General features: G+C 38.8%; 1 protein-coding gene across 9 annotated transcripts in view; it reads right to left on the reverse strand.

Moving 5' to 3' along the window:
* LOC139941124 (myoferlin-like) overlaps positions 1 to 24,683 on the reverse strand; it is a 146,151-nt gene that overhangs the window by 119,118 nt on the left and 2,350 nt on the right. For 4 of the 9 annotated variants that reach the window (XR_011786540.1, XM_071937566.1, XM_071937563.1 and 1 more), the window contains exons 1-9: positions 23,138 to 23,590; positions 22,082 to 22,137; positions 21,310 to 21,401; positions 12,543 to 12,648; positions 10,312 to 10,405; positions 6,404 to 6,548; positions 5,929 to 6,124; positions 4,989 to 5,051; positions 1,878 to 2,075 (exon numbers count right to left, since the gene is read on the reverse strand). Coding sequence is in view for 8 of the 9 variants with exons in the window: in XM_071937566.1 (XP_071793667.1) it covers positions 1,878 to 2,075; positions 4,989 to 5,051; positions 5,929 to 6,124; positions 6,404 to 6,548; positions 10,312 to 10,405; positions 12,543 to 12,648; positions 21,310 to 21,401; positions 22,082 to 22,137; positions 23,138 to 23,231 (1,044 nt within the window). In the remaining variant the exon portion in view is untranslated. Of the gene's footprint in view, positions 1 to 1,877; positions 2,076 to 4,988; positions 5,052 to 5,928; positions 6,125 to 6,403; positions 6,549 to 10,311; positions 10,406 to 12,542; positions 12,649 to 21,309; positions 21,402 to 22,081; positions 22,138 to 23,137; positions 23,591 to 24,683 lie in introns of those variants that run through there. The other 5 variants (XM_071937569.1, XM_071937570.1, XM_071937568.1 and 2 more) reach the window with 2 other exon arrangements.

The raw sequence follows: 24,683 nt of genomic DNA on the forward strand, positions 1-24,683 counted from the left end.
TAAAACATTATGAGAAACGGCTCCCTCCGAAGTAACATAGTTTTAGGGAAAGAGGTTATTTCTCACTAAAATATTTGAATCTGAGAACGACTTCAGGCCTTAAGCCTTTCTCAAGCGTCTGAAAGCACACACATTCATGCAACAAGGTTGTTTTACTTTTATTATTTTCTTGCAACTTCAATTACCAATAAAGCCCCAATTTTCACTTCTTTTTTTTTTTTTTTTTTTTTTTTCCAATTCAAATTCAAAAACACATAATACGTCGTACTGAGTAGAGCAAAACAATCATTTTAAAAGTAACAGAAACAATAAATTCATGTTGGCTACGCCTAGTGAGAATACTGGTCTTAGACAATTACCAAACATATCCAGTGCCTTTAAAAAACCTCACACCTCGATTGATGATATTAGTCAGATGTGTGTGTTTACTTTGGGTCAGTTGGTGTGAACTTGTTTGTTTTCATTTTGCTCAAAGTGTTATTTTGTATACTGTATGATGAATTTGATTTGCTTTACAACATCGCATTTGAGTATATTTTTATGAGGACAATTCTGTCTATTTGGTTTAGTGGTTTGTTGGTGTGTTTAAAGGGTCTATGTAACTTTTGTAGGACAAAAAACACAATGTCCACAGATTTACACTAAACTTAATAATGATAGTAGAAAAGCTTCCCTGAAAATACTACGTGCTGAGGTGCTGTATTTTTGGGGAAATGAGTAAAACAGTGTCACGAAAATAATTTTTCGTCTCATGAGACGAAAATTATTTTAATCATTGACAAACGTACTTTCATGACATTGTTTTACTCATTTCTCAAAAACTACAGCACCTCAGTAAGTAAGATTTGAAGGGAAGCTTTCCACTATCATTATCTTCAAACCCTGTAAGTTTAATGTAAATTTATGGACATTTTGAAAAAGTACCCAAATCCTTTACAACAGGTATGATATTTAGTACTGAAGTAGGGATATTTTATCAAGTAGACAGTAGAAGTGTTGACCTGCATGTAACATGATTACAGCTTAAATAGACTTTTCAGGCTATAGTCGATTCTTGTTATTACAAGATCGATTGTACATTTTTACGAGGACAGCTGTGTATATTTGGTTTTTGTGGTTTGTTGGTGTGTTTAACACAGGTATGATATTTGGTTCTAAAGCTGAGACACAAGTGCTGATCTGCAACTCACATGGTGTCAGCTTTAATAGTCTTTTCATCAGGCTAAAGTCAACTCTTGTCGGTTCAAGTACAAGATCGCTCGGACCGGACAAATGACCTCTCTACAACAGAAACGTTGTTTTTTATAAGTAGGATAGCAAAACAAAGAAACAAGAGGCAGAAAGGAGACTTGGGACTCGAGAATATACTCATGATGCACAGGGCATCACAGCAATTGTTGTGGGTTTTTTTTTCGAGGCCCGAGTACAAAAATTAAGTATCGACCCCTTGCACCAATGTCACACACTACTGCGACGCCTGCCACAGAGGGAATCAACTTGTGTAAAAAAAACATCCAGTGAGCAAGAAAAACTGGTAAACACGACGATGACTAGAGCAAGCTAGTAGAAACGTTGAGACCAATTTAGGAAAAATCCTATGAGCTAAAGTAGTAGTCCCAGCCAATTTTCTATACCTTCCGCCTATCAAGTAGTTAAAAAGCAGGACAGTTCTTTACAGAAGTTTCTCCCAAACAATCCGATAAATCCGCGGTAGTAGAATATTTTGCGAGACAGTTCTCTAAAGAACAAACTCTACCTGGGATGTAGATACACACATGGTGTTACCGCAAAACAAAAACATATATTGATACCTCACCATGCAATGCCTCAAATCCTACATAAGAAAAAGTAAAAATATAAATGCATGATAAACTTACAGTTGCTTCATCACCCTGTGCCAGTACACTCATACAGGCGAGTATGTATCCTTTAGCACCAGCATTAGCATCCTCGGCATTGGACAGGAGCAGCCACTTGTTGAGTATACAGTGATTATCCGCCTCGTACACCGTACCGATGTCCAACTCGAAGTTACCGATCAGGGCATCGCTACGAAGCTTGCGGGAATTGTACACCTACAATGGGAACCCAAGGAATGGATATTTATAAATAAATAAAAGAATAGGATTTTCCTTAAACAGCAAATAATAGCTGGAGTCCATAGGAAACATAAAGAAAATATAACAAGTCTCTTACCTCACGTTAAAACATGGTAAAAATGGGTTTTTCTACAGAACGCTTCTAGCCAAATTTCTGAAAATTCCGGGGTCAAACAAACCTGTGCGACAAAGGAACTGTGTTCACACCCAATTAGGGGAATATCGTCACTGGCGTAAAGAGGTCATTATAATGAGGTCACTTTAAGTGTAAAGAAAATAGGAATGTTCACTAGGCCTGGGCGACTAGTGCGTGTAGTGTCGTAGTCACGACTATTTATCAAACAGCAGGCTGGTATAATTGATTTATCATTTCAAAACCACAGTATGTACTATTAAATGGTCAGACAGTAGGAGGGTAAGTCCATAACCTCCTGATCCCAAATCCATCAAAATCGGGTCAAAACATCGGGATGAGATGTGGAGAATGTAGATAGGATCAATGGAATCAAGGATAGAGTGTCATGGCCGAGTGGTTAAGAGCATCGAATTCAAGTTCTGGTGCAGTCACCGGAGTGTGGGTTCGAATCCCGCTCGTGACACTTGTGTCCTTGAGCAAGATACTTTACTATTATTGCTTCTCTTCACCGAGGTGTATAAATGGATACCTGCGAGGGTAGAGGTTGATATTGTGTATGAAAAAGCTACAAGCGCCTTACAGGCAGCTCAGGGCTGTATACTCCCCAAGGAGCTGGGAAACGTCACATCATTGGCCCAATGACCAGGGCACTAATGTAAAGCGCATTGATACAGTTATTGTGAAATGCGCTATATAAGAAGTTGGTATTATTAAGTTATTATTAATTTAAAATACAATCTTAAAATTATTAAATATCATGAGCAAATTACCTGGCTCAACTTTGATAATATCTTACAATTGTTCAGGCCTGAAATTTCATTTTTGAGAGATCAAGTCCTCCCATAGGAAAGTCGATAAGTCTAGATAGAAAACTTTTAAAGGGGCACCAAGGCAAACACCAGGGGCAAGAGAGGCCATGGCCTGCGTGTAATATCAGGCCTGATTGTTGCAGCCTGTGATGGGTCCACAGTGTTTTGTACAACCGAGGGTAAAATGGCACCCATAGCCAAGGGTCAAATGGCAACCGAGGCAAGGCAATAGACCGATCCATTAAGCCCCGCCCCATTGCATATTGACCAATCACAACGCAACGAAGGTAGGCAAATAAGGTCCGACATGCGTGCGTGTATTCTTGACGTGCGCGGCAGATTGTGCAGAAAGGCATTTGAGAGGCTCACATGTTCCTGCTCACACGAGCGTCGTGGGCGGAGCCTAATGGATCGGTCTATGTCCCCCTGCCCCCACAACCATCGTTGGGCACAATCAAGGTAATGTATCCCATGGGGTACATCACTCATATCCCTCTGAGCCATGTACATGAGCCTTCGCCACACACCATGTGGCGCGTTTTTGACCAATACAATTCATAATCTATTACCATGGTATAACATTGTTTCTTGTACTACAGGGGGCCCTTCGTTTTAAGGTTTGATGTTATACAAAGTAATCTTTATACAATAATTCAATTGGGAAAAAAATACGTATTTTTTTAATGATTTATTTTCTTAATTTATTAACGCCCACATTAAAAGGTCACTTGCTAACATATGGCTGGATTCCCTACGTTATGTCACATGCGCTACATAATATATAATCATGAGTGAATTTGACAATAGAAGGAACACATATTTGTCATTCCTTTAGCAGACCCTGTCCCGTAACAATTGTTCTCTGAAATAGCTCATGAATGTATTCAGTAATGACGTCACGTAGGGAATCCAGCCATATGTCAGCAAGTGACCTAGTTATGTGGGCGTTCTTGAAGACTATTAAATGTATTTTTAAAGAAAATAAATCATTTAAAAATACACAGGAATGTACAAAATTATCTTTTCCAATTGAACTATTATATAAAGATGACAAGGTTTCACTTAAAAGCATCATTACTTTGTATTTAACAGCAAACCTTTAATCTCTGTAGTTTGTGTGGGCGGATGAGTGTAGTGGTATCTTCCTCTCGCCTTCCACCTCAGGGACCCTGGTTGGAACCACCCCGGTGACACTACACGTGGATTGGGTTTCAGTCCCTACAAAACCCTACCTGACTGCGTGGGTTTTCAGTCCCTACCTAACTGCGTGGGTTTTCAATTCCCTCAATTAATTTTCTAGGGTTTTCCCTGGAATAGTTCTCCAGGGTTTTCCCTGGATTTCCTCCCACATCTAAAATTGAAACTTCCTTCTTTGTCTTATCTCTTTGAGGATTCTTGGCTAGTGTAGTGATTAAGTTTTTTTTTCTTTCTTACAGAGTCATTGACTCCACAACGAAAGTACATTAAACGTAATGAAATGGAAAGAAAATGAAAAAATGAAGTGTGTGCATATAAGACTGTTTTAACAAGATATGTTTTTGTCTCAAACAGGTACATGTTTATCAATTTTGTTTTTTTACCCATATACATGTACACCGATGTGTGTAAGCACTGTATACTCGGTACTTTCCCGAGTCCTGTGAAAAAATATCACAGGCATGTTACTCGGGTGGGATTCGAACCCACGACCCTTGCAATTCTAGAGCAGTGTCTTACCAACTAGACTACCGAGGTTGCCCGGTAGCTAGAGGTAGTTCGAATCCTATGTTTTGGCAGCGGGTACCGCAACGATATAATAGATGTTAAATTTGCATCGGGGATACATGTTTGTTATGTAAGCCCTTGTTGTTGATAGGGTGTTTTCCCAAAACAAGATAAACAAGCCTGACAGATCCTAAAAAATTCACAGCCATGGTTTCATCAACTTATTACAAAGAAATTTACCTGAAAGTCGATCACATCATCAAATAGTTCAGCTGGACTTGCATGGAAGTTGTAGAAGAATACCTGTAATATACACACACAAAAACAGTGGATGATATGGAATAGTCAAACAGCAGGAGGTTTTAATTAAGTCAGCTAGTCAGCTCAAGATCAACCTTAACAGTAGCCTTTAGTAAAGGCGCACGCAGCACCCCCAGACATCAAGCATGACCCCCAGATATCATGCACGAAAAAAGACCAGCGCGAGCGGCGCAACGCAAGCACTTTTACCAACTCGTTTTGGGGCCTTATGTTTTTCTCTACTTTTTTGCCACATATTTGGGTGGAAGAAATGTAATGCTCATGCATGAGCGTGATGAGTTGTTGGCCAATAAGAAGACGCAATTACCATAGATCACACGCCACGTGAACGCCCCATTAACCACACATACATAATGGTGCACTAAAAAGTCACGTGCTAAGGGCAACACACAGAAGGTGCATATATGAATAATTAATTAGATAAACGAGTTAGTAAAGGCGCTTCGCGGCTTCGCTGATCGCGCTGGTCTTTTTTCTTGATATCTGGGGTTGCCGCCGAGCGTGCGCCTTGATTAAAGGCTACCTAAACAACAGCACAACATGTAGAGTAGAGACATAGAGTTATGTATAAGAACGAGAGGGTGCACTGGTGATGCTGCATGCACAAACGCGACGGGACCGCAAGGAGACACGCATGCCATTCTGTATGAAGTACACGTTGAAGGTTGTGTTAATTGTACGCTACGCGATGCTGTTTTGTCAACTTACAAAATGGCTGCACAAACACACGCTGTGCGATGCTGTTTTGTCAACTTACAAAATGACGTGCATGCCAGGCCGCAATAGCCCAGTGCGCCCTCTAGTTCTTATATAACTCTATGAGTGGAGATGAAGAAGTCGGGGTACTAGTACTACCTACCTCATCCCAATATGGTCTGTTAGTAGACTTCTTAACTCTGCTCATCTTAGTCTGGTTAGAGACGGTGACTTTACAAACAGGATGGATGTTGCCCCCAGCCAGTTGCCGAGCTTCCCACACCTTGATACGAACTTGGAAGTCTTGAGGCTTCTTGGAGAGCTTGCCTCGACGTTTCTTTTTCTTACGTATTCCAGCACTGAATAAACATAATAATAATGATGAAGACATTTGTAAACCCACTAAAGCAATAGCGCACAAAGAGAACAATAAAATGCATACGTAAACAATAAGTTGTACAAGTAAACCGTGCGATAAAGGTCCTCAGCTCCGGCTCCGGCCTTGATCGCACACCCACAACCCTGCCGGTTTTAACAGGCCGATTAAGAACTCATCGCTACCCTTTTATTTCCTTTTATTCCCAATTTGAGATTATAAAGAATATTTTTTAGATCCGTAAACTGATAATACTACTTACATCCCTCCTCCACCGCCTCCTCCTCCTCCTCCTCCGCCTCCATCATCATCACCACCATCACCACCATCACCACCACCACCGTCATCACCGCCACCATCTTCATCCTCATCCTCGTCTCCTTCATCTGCATCACCGTCTGCTGCAGCTACAGTAAGCAATCACAGCAACCAAAACAGTTGTTAACTAATAGCAGTATTAAAGCAAAAACTACTAAACCCTCCACTGCCCCACTGGGCCCAATTTCATAGAGCTGCTTGAGCACTATAAATTTGCTTAGCATGAAATTTCTTCCTTGATAATAACAGGATTTACAACAAAATGTCCATTTGTTGCATATTGCTTGTTACTGGTATTCCGCCGTTGTTTGCTTATCCTGACATCGCGTGGAAATTTGGTTGGTAATCCTGTTTGGTTAGCAACTCTACGAAATTGGGCCCTGGTCTCCAGCCAGTGGACCGTAAAACATATTTTGGTTAATAACTGGTTAATTTCTTTCTCCAAAAACAGGTAAAACCATTCAAGTTCTATCCTCAGACAGGGCCGATCAATACACTTACTTTATAGCAACCAACCAAAGTTTCAACCAAAGATCATATTAGCGCAGCAAGATGGGCAACTGGAGCTCACTCTGATGTTAGAATGTGAAGTACAGCCAGTTATGGCGGTCATTTTGGTTAGCATTGATAGCAATGGTAATTGTCAGGTGACATTGCGTAAAGCTGCTTTCTAAAATGGCTTCCGCTACATATTTCAGCCAATCTATCACTATTATGATACAATATTTGATTACTAACACACCTGTCGTTTCGAGGCTATTGATCGGATGTAGGCACAAGTTTTGTGCAATAATTTACACATTATAGAATTCAGGTAAAAGTAAACACCTGCTGTCACCTAACAATTTTACATTACACACCTGGGCCCAATATCAAGGTTCTGCTTACCGTAAGCAAAGAATCAGCGCTTACCGAAAGCAGGGATTTCTGCGCTTACATCCAAGCATATTTCACAGGATAGCAGGGGATTTTTGCTTGTGCGCATGCTTAAGAATTCCTTGCTTACATGTACACAGCTAGAGCAGAAATTTGGCACTTGCCAATAAAGCAAAGGAATGGTGATTGCAGAATTTGGTCTAAGCAGAGCCATGAAATTGGGCCCAGATTAAAACTACACGTCCATTTCATTCACATATTTATACATACTTTGTACAAACAACATTTAAGCCATACAGCAACACTGATAAGAATAACCACAACACTGTTTACAAAGATGATTACTTGTTCAGTGTAACATGTAGTCATTTGAAATTTGAATTGTCAAAGATGTTCAAAATAACTTTAAAGGCACTGGACACTATTGGTAATCACTCAAAATAATTGTTAGCATAAAAACTTACTTGTTAACGACCAATGGAGAGCTGTTTATAGTATAAAACATTGTGAGATTCGGCTCCCTCTAAAGTAACGTAACTTTTGAGAAAAAAATTATTTTCCACTTAAAATATTTAAATTGATTTCGAGACTTCGCGCGTGAGGTCTCAAAATCAAGCATCTGAAAGCACATAACTTGTTCGACAACAGTGTTTTTTCTTCCATTACTACCTCTCAACTTTGACGACCAATGAGTTCAAATAGCTAAATGTAACTGGCCTCCCCCCTCCCCCCTTAAGAAAAAATTAACAAACTTTACGACCATTAACCATGTTATACATGTACTTTTAAGTATTTGAAGAAACAAAATTGCGCATGTAAAACTCTACGTAGTTGGGATATACTTGGTTATACTATGCGTAGTACTTGCGCACAGTCTGCTGTTCGACACAAAGTGTATGGCATACTCTCATAAGTAATACTGGAAAAGTTGGGGGGGGGGGCTATAAGTCTAAGCTAATTATTTTGTAACTGTGTACAGCCAAAAGTAAACACATTGCTAAGCCTCTATAGCAGCACAGGACATAACTCATAATGAAAGATCAAAAGATTCAATCAACTTCCTGTTTTCAGTAATCATTTTTGTTAACCATGGCTACCTTGGACTGGTCTACACGTAGTATGTAAACTTGGATCATGGATAACCTTGGCCCAATTCCATGGCACTGCTGACCCTAAGCAAAACAGCTTGACGTTAAGTCAGCGCTCACCTTGTGTTTTAGCAGCAAATTTAGGGCTTGCGTAAATGCATTTCACAGGATAGAAAGGAATTTTGGTTTGTGCACTGGCGTACTTCGCATTACTATTGCATTGATCACTGCTCACACAGCTTACAGCATGGACATTTTGCACCGAGCAAAACGGAAAATGGTGATTAGCCTATAGAGGCTAACAAACGCGGAAGGTTGGCCATTCAATTTTGAAAGGGCAAGGGCACCAAGGCATTTTCTCCTCGATAAATGGCACCCTAAAGGGCACTTCAAGGGCACCAAGGCATTTACTTCTTGGTAAATAAAGGGCACCCTACGAGGATATTGTCAACTTCTACTAGAGTGTTTCAAGGGCACCAAGGCAATGACCAGTGGGCATGGAGACAATCGCCTTTGTTGCCTTCGTGCAGTATCAGGTCTGCTGGCGTGTTAAGCATGGGATGCATTTTGTAGTGCAATACAGTGTTGCTTCTCGCAGCACATGTTCAAGCAGTTCAAGTTACATGTGTGCATGAGACGCGCAAAGTACTCAATGCAATTGGGTGTCAGTTTTCCCTACACAGTCCATAAAGGTCAAACTGAATTTAAGGCCTTTTATTTCATTTGTTTAATCACTATACTAGCAAAAAACCCAAAGGGGAGAAGACAAGAAAGGAAGTTTCAGTTTCAGATGTGGGGGGGAAAACCCCAGAGAATAGACCCTTCCCATGAAATATGTAAATTGCACATAGCGCGTGCGCACGAACGTTTTGGTTGGCAAAATGAGGGAACATAGCGCTGTTTTGTACACGGCTAATGGCTGCGTGGCGCACACGCGATTGCGCGTCTGCTTAGTGCACAACTCTATGGCGTTTGCCAACCAACAGGGTCTGTACGCATGCGTGAATAGTATTAGCATATATTTCATGGGAAGGGTCCATTATTCTGGAGGAACACCCGCACAAAAGCAGGGACTGAAAACCTAATCCACATACAGTAGTGCCCTCAGTGGGGTTTGATCCGGGGTCCAAGAGGTAAAAGGCAAGGCTATATACATGTACCACTACGTCAATCTGATGTACTATAGCGATCACAACCGGTTTATTGGTCAAATGAGTTGACATTCACACACTCAAATAAACAAATTAACACATTTTTATAAAACATTATTTGCATCAGTAAATAGGAAGTAATATTGAGCATTATAAACAAGTCGGTTGCACAAGTTTTAGTAGCCCACAGGGCAAGTTGAGAAGTGCTGTCTACTAGCCAATAGCGTTCGTTATCATACAAATACAACATGGTTTGAGGGTGACTAGTCAATATTGGCTCCCCAACGTATTGGAAGTTGACAAACTAGTTCCTGAGGCAAAGCCGTGGGAACTAGTTTGTCAACTTCCAATACCGAGGGGAGCTCATACATATCGACTAGTCACCCTCAAACCATGATACATTTAGTTTACTACTTCATACATATTCAGTTGTTTGGAGCAAGAGAAAATTACTGTGAAATAAAATGCACAAGTTTGTTTAAGTGTCGGATGTTGCTAGAGCGATGATCGTGCGTGTGTACAAAACAGTACCACAACAGTAAAGCGCATGACAAGTAAAATAGCACCCGGGCTGACCGGTCGCACAATGAAAAAAGCCCGGGCGCTGTTCTACTTGTCATGCGCATTTACCATGTGTGTGAATAAACTCTCGGTCATGAATTTGTATGAGGTATAGAGACAGACAACATACACTGGGTTTTCTTTTAGGGTGAGCCCCGATTTAAATAGAGTCTTACCAGCACTGGCTCCTCCTCCTCCTCCTCCGCCTCCTTTAGCAGGTCCTTCAGCCCCCGGGGGTGGGGTATATTTGATTTGTAGTGCAATTTCTCCCTGTGAAAAAAAAATAAGAACATTTCGTAAAGAAATGACAAAGTGAATTCAGTGTAATAATTGAGGGTTTCTAATCCCAACGAGTTGGTTCTCCACTGTGCCACGAGGGTTTTCCAGACCATCCGGTTTTCCTCCCTCCGAAAAAAATCAAACACTTTCGATCTCTAGCTGTGCTCCCTGGTCATAATGGGTTGATGCGGCTGCCAGCCAAAGGCGCCCTTGCATGCCTGCTTCTCAAACACGTTGTAGCCGCGTCCTTCGCAATTCAGCTCTTAGCTGCGAGTAAGGATGATTAGCCCCCCAAATTATTATTATAATTATTATTAATATGCTTGTGATTTTGTTCTCCACAGGACTCGGGAAAGTACTGTGTATACAGTGCTAACACACATTGGTGTAAGGGTAAAACCAAAGTTAAAAGTGTATACAAGTTTCAGGTAATGTTTCAGGTAATCAGGTAATGTAAAAGTTGTGGGTTTCTTTATTTATTATTTATTATTTATTTATTATTTCCATGGTAATGCAACATTTATTGTAACAAGATTTTGCGTGATCAACCATAAACATGAAAAAACAAACCTGTGAAAATGTGAAAATTTAGGGTTAAATCTAATGTGGAGTATTATCAATGTGAGGGCTACACTTAACCGATTTGGGCTGTCGACCCAAATGAACTGTCACCAAGGGGCACATTGCTGCCTAATCCTGGGGCTGAATTAGGGTTACTCCCTTTAACAGTCCATCAGGATGTACGTATGAAAGCATGGGTATCCTCCATTGAAAGTCTCAGTAATTCAGCAGTTGCAGGCGTTCATTGTTTTGTTTTTTTATATGAGGAGAGCTGTACACCACTCTCCTTAAATCAAGAAAGTGAATTAAAGACACCGGACACTATTGGTAATTGTCAAAGACTAGTCTTCACAGTTGGTGTATCTCAACATACGTATGCATAAAATAACAAACCTGTGAAAATTTGAGCTCAATCGGTCGTCAAAGTTGCGAGATATTAATGAAAGAAAAAAATACCCTTGTCGCACCATGGTCACATGAAGTTGTGTGCTTTCAGATGCTTGATTTCGAGACCTCAAATTCTAAATCTGAGGTCTCAAAATCAAATTCTTTGAAAATTCCTTCTTTCTCGAAAACTTCATCACTTCAGAGGGAGCTGTTTCTCACAATGTTTTATACTATCAAACTCTCCCCATTACTCGTAATCAAGAAAGGTATTATGCTAATAATTACTTTAAGGAGAGTGATTTGCTCTTGCTAACAAAACCCAAGTTTAATGAACACATACTCAAGAAAGTGAGCACAAAAGTTCAACTTTTTCTTATTCAATTCAATGAGTGAGTTAACTTCAATCATGATTACTATTTGTCTTGCATTGATTGTGGTTCGTTTGTTTAGTTGTAACATAGTTGTGATTCTGTCATTACTTTGGTTTAGTTCTATCGTCGTGGCCTTCTTGTGGTGTTTGTATTGTTTGTTTGTTTGTTTGTTTGTTTGTTTGTTTGTTTGTTTGTTTGTTGGGGTGTTGTTTGGTTTTGTTTGAGGTGTTAGTTTGAGGTGTTAGTTTGAGGTGTTTGTTTGTCTTGTTGAGTATTTGTTTTTGCGTTTTGTTTATCCGTCTCGTTTTGATGTTATTAATGTTACTATACGCATTGTTTTATAATTTAAATGATCTTATTACCTTCCTTTTGTTTTATAAAGGCATCCCAGCTTACAAGCTTTGCTTTAATGAGCCATGCCTCCATACAGTTTTCAGTCTTGTTAAATCCTATTGTTTGTATTTGTATATTGTGTTTGTATGGAAATAAATGTTGATTGATTTGATTTGATTTGTTGTTTTGGGGTGTTTTTGTGTGAATGCTGTATAACTGAATTACAAAAGGGATCATGTCAAGCGATACAGTTTACAGGCAATCAGTTCCAAGCAAATTTACAAGAAGAAAAAAGGCATCCTGCATTTCAATTTTTTTAAATCTTGGAGATTATTATGACAATTAGAAATAAGATCTCCTGCTGCTACCGAAAAAGTTACTTTCACATGCAGTGCAGTCGGTTTGCCTTGTAATGAAAGTTGCCTGTTAAAGATTGCCCCAGTATGACCAAAGCCCTAGGGATCCCTGATAGTTACCGTTGTCGGTCGTTTGTTGCCGTCTAAGAGTTTCCAGGTGCTATTTAAGGAGCCACTCTTTGACTGGAGCAGGTCACGGAGGGGAATGGTTGTCGTTCCAAGCAATCTGCAGGATAAAGAGTAGGAAAGATTTGACCTTCAGCTCATAATTACTGTACGTGGGCACGATATTAACATCCATCCTGGATACTGAGTCAAAACAAACCATTGCGGTTGTAAACGAAAAAGAGTTGGGTTTTTTTTTTCTTCATCAGAATGACATGTACCCAAATGTAAACGGGCATGATACTTCACTTATTGTAAGGTGTTTTTTTCTCACTGGACACCTTTGGTAATTGTCACTGACCAGTATTCTCATTTGGTGTTTTCCCGACATGTGCATTGAAATAAAAAAAATCTGAAAAAATTTGGGCTCAATTGGTCGTCAAAGTTGACATTATTTTTGTGCTCTCAGATGCCTGAAGTCTTCCCGAACTCAAATATTTAAGTGGAAATTACCTCTTTCTCAAAACGTACCTACGTTTCAGTCATTTTTTACAATGTCTTATATTTTCAACAGCTCTTAGTTGCTCATAAACAAGTAAGTTTTTATGCTAATATAAATTTTGAGTAATTACCAAACGAGTCTAGTGTTAATAAGGGGGAAATAACTTAACTTAACTCAACTTAAATGCATTTATAAAGCGCTTTAACACTGTTTCAAAGCGTTGTACAGTCAAGAAAAACATTAAAATGCAGGATTAAAAAACATGAGCAAAAATAGCAATATGGTTTTGTAAAAATACACAACAGTTAAAAAAAGTAGCAAGAATTTAGTAAAAACATTGCATAACAAACAATCATATCACACAGAATAAAAGAAGTGGGAAAAAAACATTGTAACAAATTAGACTTACAAACAGGTTGAGAGCAATACAAATTACAAGTATTTTCAGGTGAAGTGTTCATTTGACAACAAGTTAAGGTTCATGATGATTGTTCTGACCTTTAAAAGTGACCCTGACACTGGACAGCAAAAAGTACAATTTTTTCAGCTACAAAAAGTACATTTTTTTTCCAGCTACCCGTACATAAATGTGTCATCATGAATGCTACACATCATAGTACACTTGTACACGTCTAAATGTGCAATTTGATCACTCAATTTAATGAGTTCAATGATTAATGGAAGTTGAATGAAGTTTCATTCGTTATTTTCCCAAGGCTGTACCGAGGACACCACCAGGAACAGGATGCTAGAACGATGAGTCCATGACCTGAGAAGTCCGTTCTCAGTAAATCCCTCAATGAAATTTAACAAATCGTGACTCAGTTTTAAAGAGAGTCGAGTTTGTGAGTTCATGATAATGAAATGCCAACATATTTAAAAAAGACTTGACTGAAAGTCAAATGGGAGTCAAAGTTACCTTTGTTTATTTAATTACAGTGTAGACAGGTCTACATGTACCATATTTTCAATTAGCCTTCAATGAAATTTAACAATCGTGACTCAGTGTTAAAGAGAGTCAGAGACTGTGAGTACATGATCATGAAATGCCAGCATAATAAAAAGGACTTGACCAAAAAGTCAAATGGGAGAAAAAAGACTTGACCAAAAGTCAAATGGGAGTCAAAGTTTAGCTTTTGTTTATTTACAGTAGACAGGTCTATGTACAATGTTTTCAATAAGCCTTCCTTGAAATTTAACAATCGTAAACAGTTTTAAAGAGAGACTGTGAGTCTACTCAAGTCTACTCTATTCATGATCATGAAATGCCAACATAATAAAAAGACATGACAAAAAGTCAAATGGGAGTCAAAGTTTAGCTTTTGTTTATTTATAGGCCTAGTATACATGTACATGCAGGCCTACATGAACATGTCCGTTATGTACAATACACAATGTCTGCAATACAGAGTTCTGTATGCAATGTAGGGCCTAAATGAAAGGTATGCTTGAATACTTTGGTAATGACCCGAACGAAATTATGTATTTTTTTATCCGAAAACCTATCTTGTTATTAGCTCCTCTGTGTACTTAAAATGTTTTATATCATAAAAAGTAGGTAAGCACAAAAAAAGCTCAGCACAACAAAATCATGCTACCAGAATAAGGTTACCAGACAAAACACTATGTAACGTGTACTATTTACAACTGGTAACGGGTATCCTGCATATTTTTGCTTAGCGTTACAATTTTAAGCAGTATTTGCTACTTGAGTGTCTCTATGAAATTCAGCCTTGAACGTGTTGCATTTTCATAAAAATTGTTTTACATTTCACAACCATTTTTTTAATCCTGGAGTTGACTGCAATGCAAAATTTGAAAGTCTTGACTATATCAACTTCAATTATTACAGTCTGACATTATTTACATAAATTATTCTTGCAGGCCTGATACTTCACGGAGGCAACGGAGGCGATTGCCTCCGTTGCCCCTTGCCATTGCCTTGGTGCCCTTGAAATGCTCCAGTAGAAATTTACCATTTCATCATAGGGTGCCCTTTGCCAAAGTGAAAATGCCTTGGTCATGTTGGTACCCTTGCCTTTTCAAAAATGAAGCATACAGGCCTGTTCTTGGCTCTTCACAGACCAAGTTGTTTCATGCAGTAACATACTACTTTTATCATTAAAGGAACACGTTGCCTTGGATCGGTCGAGTTGGTCTTTGAAAAGCGTTTGTAACCGTTTTTTATAAAATGCATATGGGTAGAAAGATGTTGTAAAAGTAGAATACAATGATCCACACAAACATGCCTCGAAATTGCGTGGTTTTCCTTTTACCTCGTTGACTAACACGTCGGCCATTTATGGGGGTCAAAATTTTGACTCCCATAAATGGCCGACCGTGTTAGTTCGCACAGTAGTAGGAAAACCACGCAATTTCGAGGCAAACTTGTGTGGATCATTGTATTCTACTTTTAAAACATCTTTCCAACCATATGCATTAAATACAAAACGGTTACAAACGCTTTTGTTTTGACCAACTCGTCCGATCCAAGGCAACGTGTTCCTTTAACTCTGTGTGAAATTGTTATTTAATTAGATCAACTGGTCAACAAAATTATCACCGGCTGTACATGACAGATTCTGACCTGAAGAGCTCGGACCATGTTTGTGTTTACATAAATTTCCATGCATAATTCATGTAAACAATACACAAACCGCAAACGCAATATGGAGGCTAATAATAAAAATGCGAAATGAAATGAAGCATCAAAAGACAATGCACCTGTGTGCTTTTAATTATTATACACAGAGCTACCACTTGATGACACTGCAACAACAACACGGAAATAATCAATATATGCATATCTGTTATTTATTGTATTTAGATTCTAATCTAAAATCAATAGCGATTGTCAATGAGGGGTTTATGCATACATGAACGTGTAATATTTTGTACATTGCATGGGACAACTCCTGCAAACATGTTATTTTGAGGGCCCCCCCCCCCCACCCCCAAAAAAAAAAAAAAAAATCTACTGAAATGAAGACCAACTTTCTGTCACATATCAAGACCTGAATTTACACAAGGATAAGGCCACTGCTGCCCTGGTCTTAGCCTTGGTGCCCTATCAAAAATTACCGAAAGATTTTTAAGATTTTAAAATTGAAGTGCCCTTAGCAAAAAAGAAAATGGCGTCATAAACAAGATGAAAGTCCAATTTTATGGAGCTGCTTTTGAAGTGCAGAAAAGGCAGCCAAGCACAACAAATTATGGTTTAATACCAGAATAAGGTTATCACTACCAGCCAAAATATCATGTCGTGGCATGCTGCATATTTATTTGACTGGTAATTCTGCTTACTTCTGCTTAGCATATAATCTGTAAGCAATATTTCTTGTTTTTTTAAGAAGCTTTATGACAAGGTGCTGCTTTTTAAACACTAAGAAAATTTGCTGAAGCGTAAACGTATTGAGTGTATACGTACACAGGTAATACCCTGTTCGCACAGCACTACGACCTTACGACGATTGTGCCAATCGTGGACCAATTCAGGGTATGATCGCCGTCAAAATCCAGCAATTTGGCAAATTGAAGACCCAGCCCAACTTAACTGCTTCTACGTAAAAAGTGTTTCTGACTCGCTGCCACTACAATTACACCACGACCAATGCCGACCAAGGGGTTTTATACTTCAAAATGGTTGCTGACGAAGCTGCATTTTTATTTCGACTACAAAGATCTCACCACGATGCTACCATGCTGCTTGTGCAATAGTGGTGTTCCCACTATGACTTTGCCCCGCCTATTGTTGGCAACAACCCGACTACGCTTATTTTAAACATGTTCAAAATAAATGTGGGGAGAGCATGCAGCTTCCTGAGCTAGGAGATCCCAACCCGAACTAACCACGCATGGAGCTCCTCCCACAATTGGTCCACGATTGGCCAAGCTCTTGGCCATTTTTCCATCAGAGTAGAAGCGGCATCCATGTGTGAACAGGGTATAGCAAGAAATAAGCAGCCAGCTTGCGCCATTCAACATCCATGGATTTTGCATTATTAAGTCATTCATTTTCATTTGGTAAGCACCCGAAGGTTAGCAACCTTTTCGTGTGCTTACTGTTACAATAGCAGCACTAGCGGAAACTAGTGCAGTAATAAAAAAATCAGTCGATAAGCAGCCTCTATGAAAATGGGCCCTAATGATTCTTAAAGACAGCATGAGTAATAATTTAACAAGAGTGTGTATCATCCTCATAGAGGAAGGAAATCATCCGTTGTATTAGCAACCAGACTTGGTGTGAACTTTCAGTCTTCCAATTATAAAGCCATAAAAAGATACCACTGCCATGACTGAAAGTTAAAGGCACTGGACACTATAGGTAATTACTCAAAATAATGGTTAGCATGAAAACTTACTAATACTTGGTAACGAGCAACGGAGAGCTGTATGATAGCATAAAACATTGTGAGACACGGCTCCCTCAAAAAGTAATGTAGTTTTTGAGAATGAAGTAATTTTCAACTAAAATATTTGAATTTGATTTCGAGACCTCAGAATTATATTTTGAGGTCCCGATATCAAGCATCTGAAAGCACACAACTTAGTGTGACAAGGGTGTTTTTTCTTCCATTATTCTCTTGCAACTTCGAAGACCATTTGAGCTAAAATTTTCACAGGTTTGTTCTTTTATGCATTATATGTTGAGATACACCAAGTGAGAAGACTGGTCTTTTAGTATTTACAATTACCAAAGGTGTACAGTGCCTTTAAAGTACCTGTTTATGGCTAACTGCAACTCGTTTAAACTATTGAATGCATTGCATCAATGAGCCAGACGTGCATGAAGGACCAACCCTCTCTTTTTTTCAGGGATCCTTCAATGAATTTCATGGAACAACCAAAGAACATGTTACTAACTGTTGCATTCACAATCAGTGCACATAATACAGAGATTGCAGATTGTGGTTGTGCTAGCATTCCATGGCGTTGAAGGTCATACATATAGTGTACAGTGTAATTGCTAAGAGTGAATGTATTGTACTGTGTATTTCCTTTTGTAAACATGTTGTTATATATCAAGGGTATGATATTTTTCACAGTGGGTGTGTTCTAAGGACAGTGGGTGTTGTTGAAGGACACACACAGTTTTAGTGTGGATGGTACCAGCTAAGTGTGCAATACACCTTGCTACATGAATACAAAGTCCAACAGAGCACTGACTTGGACTTAAGGTTGTAGGCCTAAGTTTAAAAAAGGCAATCAGTGTGTGGTGAAGAGGTTTTCAACTAGTGGTTTAAACCCAACGAGGCCTGGTTCTTGATAATTTTACCGAGACGAAATTCAGATTTGCCCCAGGCTACACAAGTTTGGTCATAATATAGTGATCATAACCTCAAAAAAAGTAAGGACTCAAATGCCCATTACCAAGTCAGTTTATTGAGTTAATATTTGTTTTGAGTAATTACCAAATGTGTACCTTCCCTTTAAACAGCTTTTAATCAATAAGGAAATTGAGTTCACATGAGATTAAACAGATCTTAATAGCATACAATAATTAATTTTGAATGACCTTCTCCAGTGATTCCAAGAAAAGCCCTGTTACATCATCATTGTTACATCATAAGTCGTAGTCGGACTCGGAACTCCTGTTTTGTATGCCACTTTGTTGCAGATGGAGGTACACAAAGAACAACAAAGCAACATTCAATACGAGATTTCAATGTATTGACATTTTGAGGCACACCATCAACGGAAGTGTAGTTAGTATTTCAAAACTTTGAGGTTGCTGTGGGGCCTCATTTGTAGTCTAGATATAGCGGTGTTGTGAACAAAACTCGGCAGTGTTAACAAATAGGCAACATGTATCAAAATAACATTAAAATGCTGAACAATTGCATTCTTTAAACAAGTCTAAATTATAGCATTCCCGGTAAAGAAATTGGCTCAAGAAGCTGTTTTAACATATCAACTGTCTTTTAAAAAGCAATTACAAAAGATTAGGCCTAATGTAGTTCATTTGTCTGACATGTATGGCTGTACTTCAATACCCAACAGAATTAAAACATATTTATCAGAATCTTAGTGAATTTTTATGACCAATTTTTGTTTTTATTAAGTCATGTTAGTACAATGTTAGGCCTATTTTATTAATTTTTTATTTGAAGATACATTGTTCCAGACTGTGTGGTGTTTATTCAAAAGACCTTAAACATGCTGCCTCCATCTTGGTAATGTTCCTTGTATCAAACATCAATAATGACCGTTAATAATCATTTTGCAAATAGGAACCAGACTATTTTGTTCTCCCAGCCTCGGTTTGGTTACACTGATGTTAATTGGAAACATTCAAGATGGCTGCACCGTGATGAAGGTCTAGTGAAAGACAAGACTGCCAGACTTGCCTAGTTCTGTGTTTACTGGCCCAGCCCAAAAATGACCTCTGGCCCTCGCAGCCCAGGTTAAATTCCAATCTACCCACAAAAAAAAAACCTAAAGAAAAAAAGATTGATTATGCAATATCAAACTTTCATACCGGTACTGGCACGTAGTATTTTATGACCAGAGACTAATTGCATCAAGCAATAATTATTCAAGCTAATTAATATTCTTACAAGAATTAGGTTACCAGCCACAGTGCCATCGTACACCATTTGTGACTGGTATCCTGCTCATTGTTGCTTAGCAAAAGTTTGTGAAGTGATAATTTCCGCCTCAGCTGTTCTATGAAACTCGGCCCATAAAAATGTAAAAAGTACCAGGACAAACCTACAATTAGGCAATAAAACTATGAGGACCCTTCTTCAATGCATAGTAAATGACTAAAGCCTTGTTCATGCATACTTCCTGCTCATGCGATACAAATTCTTTTGACATCACAAATTCGCAACAAATAATACACAAACGACTGCCCTGTGCTGAACTTCTGCAAAACATTCACTGCAAAATCAGCCCTGAGTGACGTCAAAATTCGCATTCGCAGGTAGTACATGTATGAACCAGGCTTTAGGTTGGTGGTCGACTGTTGGAGTGGGCACTTTGGGCTAACTTTGTTCCCAAATGAATGGTTGGAAAGATGCCATTTTGTCGAATCAAATGTTTACTCCACAAAATACCAGATTTGAAGGCAACGGATCAAAAGACCTGCCTTTAATATCACCAAACCCTTCCTAACTTAGGATTAATCTTAGGACTTAGGACGAGTCTTATAGCCTTAGATTAAGATTAATCCTACATGTAAGTTAGGACTAGCTAACTAGCTAACTAGTATTAATCCTAGCGTTTCGTTAGTCGGCTGCAGGTCTTCTCTTTGTAGTAATGACCAGATTGGCGGCCATGCGTGACTCAGACTATTAACACCAGCCTTCAAGTCATTACCACCCACTTAATCCAGCAATAAATACCTTCCATGGAAATAACCCGCAAAAATAATCAGACTGTGTGATTTTTCTCACAGAGTTATTTTTTAGACATGTCCTATTTACGGCCTCGGGCAACTCTGCAGGTTTTCTGGTTTCCTTATTTGGACAGACAAGATTATAAGTCCAGCCTTCAATATTACCAAACTCTTTCTAACTTTTAGGATCAGTCTTAGGACTTTAAGGCAGTGGACACTATTGGTAATTACTCAAAATAATTATTAGCATAAAACCTTACTTGGTAATGAGTAATGGGGAGAGGTTGGTAGTATTAAACATTGTGAGAAAGGACTCCCTCTGAAGTGGAGTAGTTTTCGATAAAGAAGTAATTTTCCACGAATCTGATTTCGAGACCTTAAGTTTAGAATTTGAGGTCCCGAAATCAAGCATCTGAAAGCACAAGTGTGACAAGGGTGTTTTTCTTTCATTAATATCTCGCAACTCCAACGACCAATCGAGCTCAAGTTTTCACAGGTTTGTTATTTTATGCATATGTTGAGATACAGCAAGTGAGAAAACTGGTCTTTGACAATTACCAATAGTGTCCACTGGCTTTAATACAAGTAAGATGAGTAAAGTTTCATATCCATAGGAGACAGGGCACATGAACTCATCTTAAGTTTTTTTTCGAGATAAGATCAATCTATCAATCAGAAGGAATTTATATAGCACCAAAATCAACCAAAGTTGTTCAAAGGCGCTCAAGACAGTTTGAGATTAATCCTAGCACTTTATAAAATAGGCTGCAGGGCTCGATTGCACAAGGCACTAAGATTCATCTTTGCAAAGATAAGCTGTCAGTATCAGCATCTTCATTTGTATTGTGAGATCTCACTTTTTGATTAACTTTAGCTCTTTATGAAATCGGCCGCTGTACAGTAAGTATAGTATTGTAACATGCAATGAGTGCCCTACTCACCGGTTGCGTCCAATCTTTTCATGGTCTTTGACTTCTACTTCAAGAGAGTCTGCTGATGTGAGCGGTTTGCCTTTAAGATCCCATGTGAACGTCTGTCAAATAATCATTAGAATCGTTATAATAATAAACAGATAATACTATTGGTGTTATTTACAGTGTAACTGTCAAAAGCAAACTTATTATATTTATAGTGCACAGCAGGGCCCAATTTCATCGAGCTGCTTTTAAAAGCACAAAAAGTAGCCAAGCTCAACAAAATTATGCTTTCAAGAATAAGGTTACCAGCCAAATTATCATATCACATGTACAATTTGTGACTGGTGTCCTGCTTATTTCTGCTTAGCGGAAAAATGTTCAGCAACATTTTTTGCTTAAGCAGCTCTTTGAAATTGGCACAAGTTAACTAGAAGTCACATGTTAAGGACTGGTTTATAGTCGGTCGCGCGATGGTTGCGCGATGGAAATCTTGCTTGCGATCCTAAGACTGAGGGCTAAAAACTGTCTTTTTATGATTGCGCGTCAAGATTTCCATCGCGCGACCAAAGCGCGACCGTCGCGTGACTGACTAAAGGCCCTAAACCGGCCTTAATAATACCAGTAAATTTGTACATTGTATTAAAGGCATACACTCAACTGAAGTACACCACTTAATGCGTTAATTTACAGATCTTTTTTTTTTCCTTTTCTCCTTGTTTCCATATTCATTTTTGCAATGCACAAAGTGTACTTCATAATTATCAACCCTTGATATGAACCATTTGTTTGTTCTTACCTCGTTCCATGTTGGATTCAGCTCATCACTGATTTTCTTGGTCTCATTCTTTGATCCTGAATTGTACAACATGATAAACAAAAGTTGCTTTTATTAAACTGCTTACAAAGCAAGTCACAAGAAAGATTTCAGTGATTTTTGTCTTAAGTCTCATATTACCTTGGGGACCAATTCACCAAATTCTTCCTAAACTTAGAAGTGATCTTAGGACTTAGGACGAGTCCCATCCTTACGCTATTATAACAGGTAAATCTTAAGATTAATTCTAAGTCAGGGCAATCACTCGTCCCAACTCGAGATACAGCTAGGATTAATCCAAGCGTTTTGTGAAATCGGTGCAATTACTTGAAAGTAAGTAACAAATATGCATCAAACAATTTTTTTAAGATTTAAACTTGACATAGTTGTGACTTGTGACTTATAAGTTGTACTCACAAAAAAAACCCATTAATTTATGTGAGTTTCATACTTTTAAGTTTTTGCTGGAAAATTTTCAGTATCCTGCCACACCTTTTTTTATTTGTTATGAAATAAAATAAATAGCCTCTAATTTACTCAAATGAGATATTCCTTTTTTTTATAAAAATGGGTAAAAAGGTGGTGGCAGGATACAGAAAGTTTTCTATCAGCTCTATGAAATTAACAGGGCCAACATCACATGGAACCAACATGGAGGAATGGATTTTAATACAAAAGTCCATGCACTTTTTATATCAACCAAGAGCAAGACTAAAACTCTATAAAATATAACTTATAAGAAGTCCTGAGGAGTCGACACAACATGGCGGGGTGCATCTTGCCTTCTTGTACTTAGTGGATGTGTTCCGTACACCATTACGAAATGGCATGACTTTTTAGAGCCAGTTTGTTTAGATATTTACATTATGATCATCACGGCCCCGACTTTTCACAAAAAGCCGTGCATAATAAAATGAACCAACGACCTACAGTCAACATAGACACGACACCACACACCCGACACAGTATCGATTCGATACAATTATGGAACGCATTCCACTGCGCTGAGAAATGAAGGTCGAATAGTTTAGCACTAACCTGCAAATTTGACAATGGCAAGTGGGTCTATCTTCCCAAACTTCTCGATGTTCGGCAGGTTCGTGGCATTGGAAACAACCACAGTCAGCGACATCTTGCTGTTGGAGTTTTAAGCCTCGCACGTTTGCCGTGCTCTTGGCTTCTTCAACTTCGCAAAGAAAGAGCTAACCAGAAGTTTTCACCACCAGAGTCCGGTCCGAAACAACTTCCAATCCACAGAAAGGACGACCCCCACCTACAAGAACAGTCCTCGCCGTCGAACCTGGAAGAATGTCAAACGAATCCACTGTCGCCTGTGGCAAGTTAGAACTAAAGGAGAAAAGGAAAAGAAGCAACAAATCCCCCGAAGTTTGCAACAAGCCAACCCACACCTTCAACTTGCTGGCCGTGCTACCCCGAAGCACATACGGCGTGAAGTGATGATGGTGGTCAGCACACTGTGGAATATGGGGGCGGTGTATGAAAAGTGAACAGCGCATCGGATCCCATGCATAACAATATATTAATGCACACCATGCATGGGTTCCATACAATGTACACTTATATCGGCCCACGCACCAAAGTAATAGCCCCACCCATTCTTTAGTCAAACTACGGTTTGTGCACAAGAGGGCGTAGTTTCACAACTTTGTGATGGTGGTGCCGAAAACTTTAAGAGTTTGTTATGTTTATTTTGCAGGGGATAAAAAATAGTCATTTTTGTTTGCACATGCCAACTTCTAATGATCGTTTATACCATGACGAGTTTCTAGCTTCATACGCGACAAGGTTAGTTTACCGATTATTCGACGATTCTGTAAAAGAGGGAAAGATTAGCTATAGTTGTGGGATAAAATTGCGACTTTTAAATTCAATTTTGACTAAAATATAAAAAGACATTAAAAAAGGGGTCAACTTTCAAAAGATTTTGTTAATTTTGTTTTAAGGCTAGTTAATATTCATTCTGGTAAACAATATTAAAGCAAGATGGAGAGTGGAACTCGAAATTTTCATGGATAACATTACAAAAAGATACGTGCAAAGTGGTACGAATACGTAATTTGCAGCATGAACCATGTGCCAGTTTTGTATTTTAACAAAATACCGATAAATAAACTCAAACCAAAGTGAAAGTTTTGGAAAAGAATGAGTTTTACGATGACTTTGCGGGGTCAACTAATTTTCGTTCTAAAAGTTTGCTTATCTTTCCTTAAAAAATATTGAGGTGAAAGGGTGTTTACTAGATTTGCAGGTTGCCAACATAAATCTTGCTCTGATGATTCGCGCATGAAATTTAAACCAGCACCCGGGAGAGGTGCCCGCAAAAAAAATGATCGCCGAAAGTCGGCGCTTCGGGATGGGTCAAAAATTGCAAAATAACACGGGCCGGTAAGTTGTCGCCATTTTGGATTTATGGTTCAAAATCTTTGAATGTGGTTTGACGATGCAGGATGATAGAGTATGGTCTCCTAAACAACATTTCTGTGTGGAACATGCTTAATTCGGAATAAATTGGAAATAACAATATTTTCACCATGTTTTGTGTGGGGACATGCTTAATTCGGAA

The sequence above is a fragment of the Asterias amurensis genome, chromosome 8, assembly GCF_032118995.1.
Source record: "Asterias amurensis chromosome 8, ASM3211899v1".
NCBI lineage: Eukaryota > Metazoa > Echinodermata > Asteroidea > Forcipulatida > Asteriidae > Asterias > Asterias amurensis.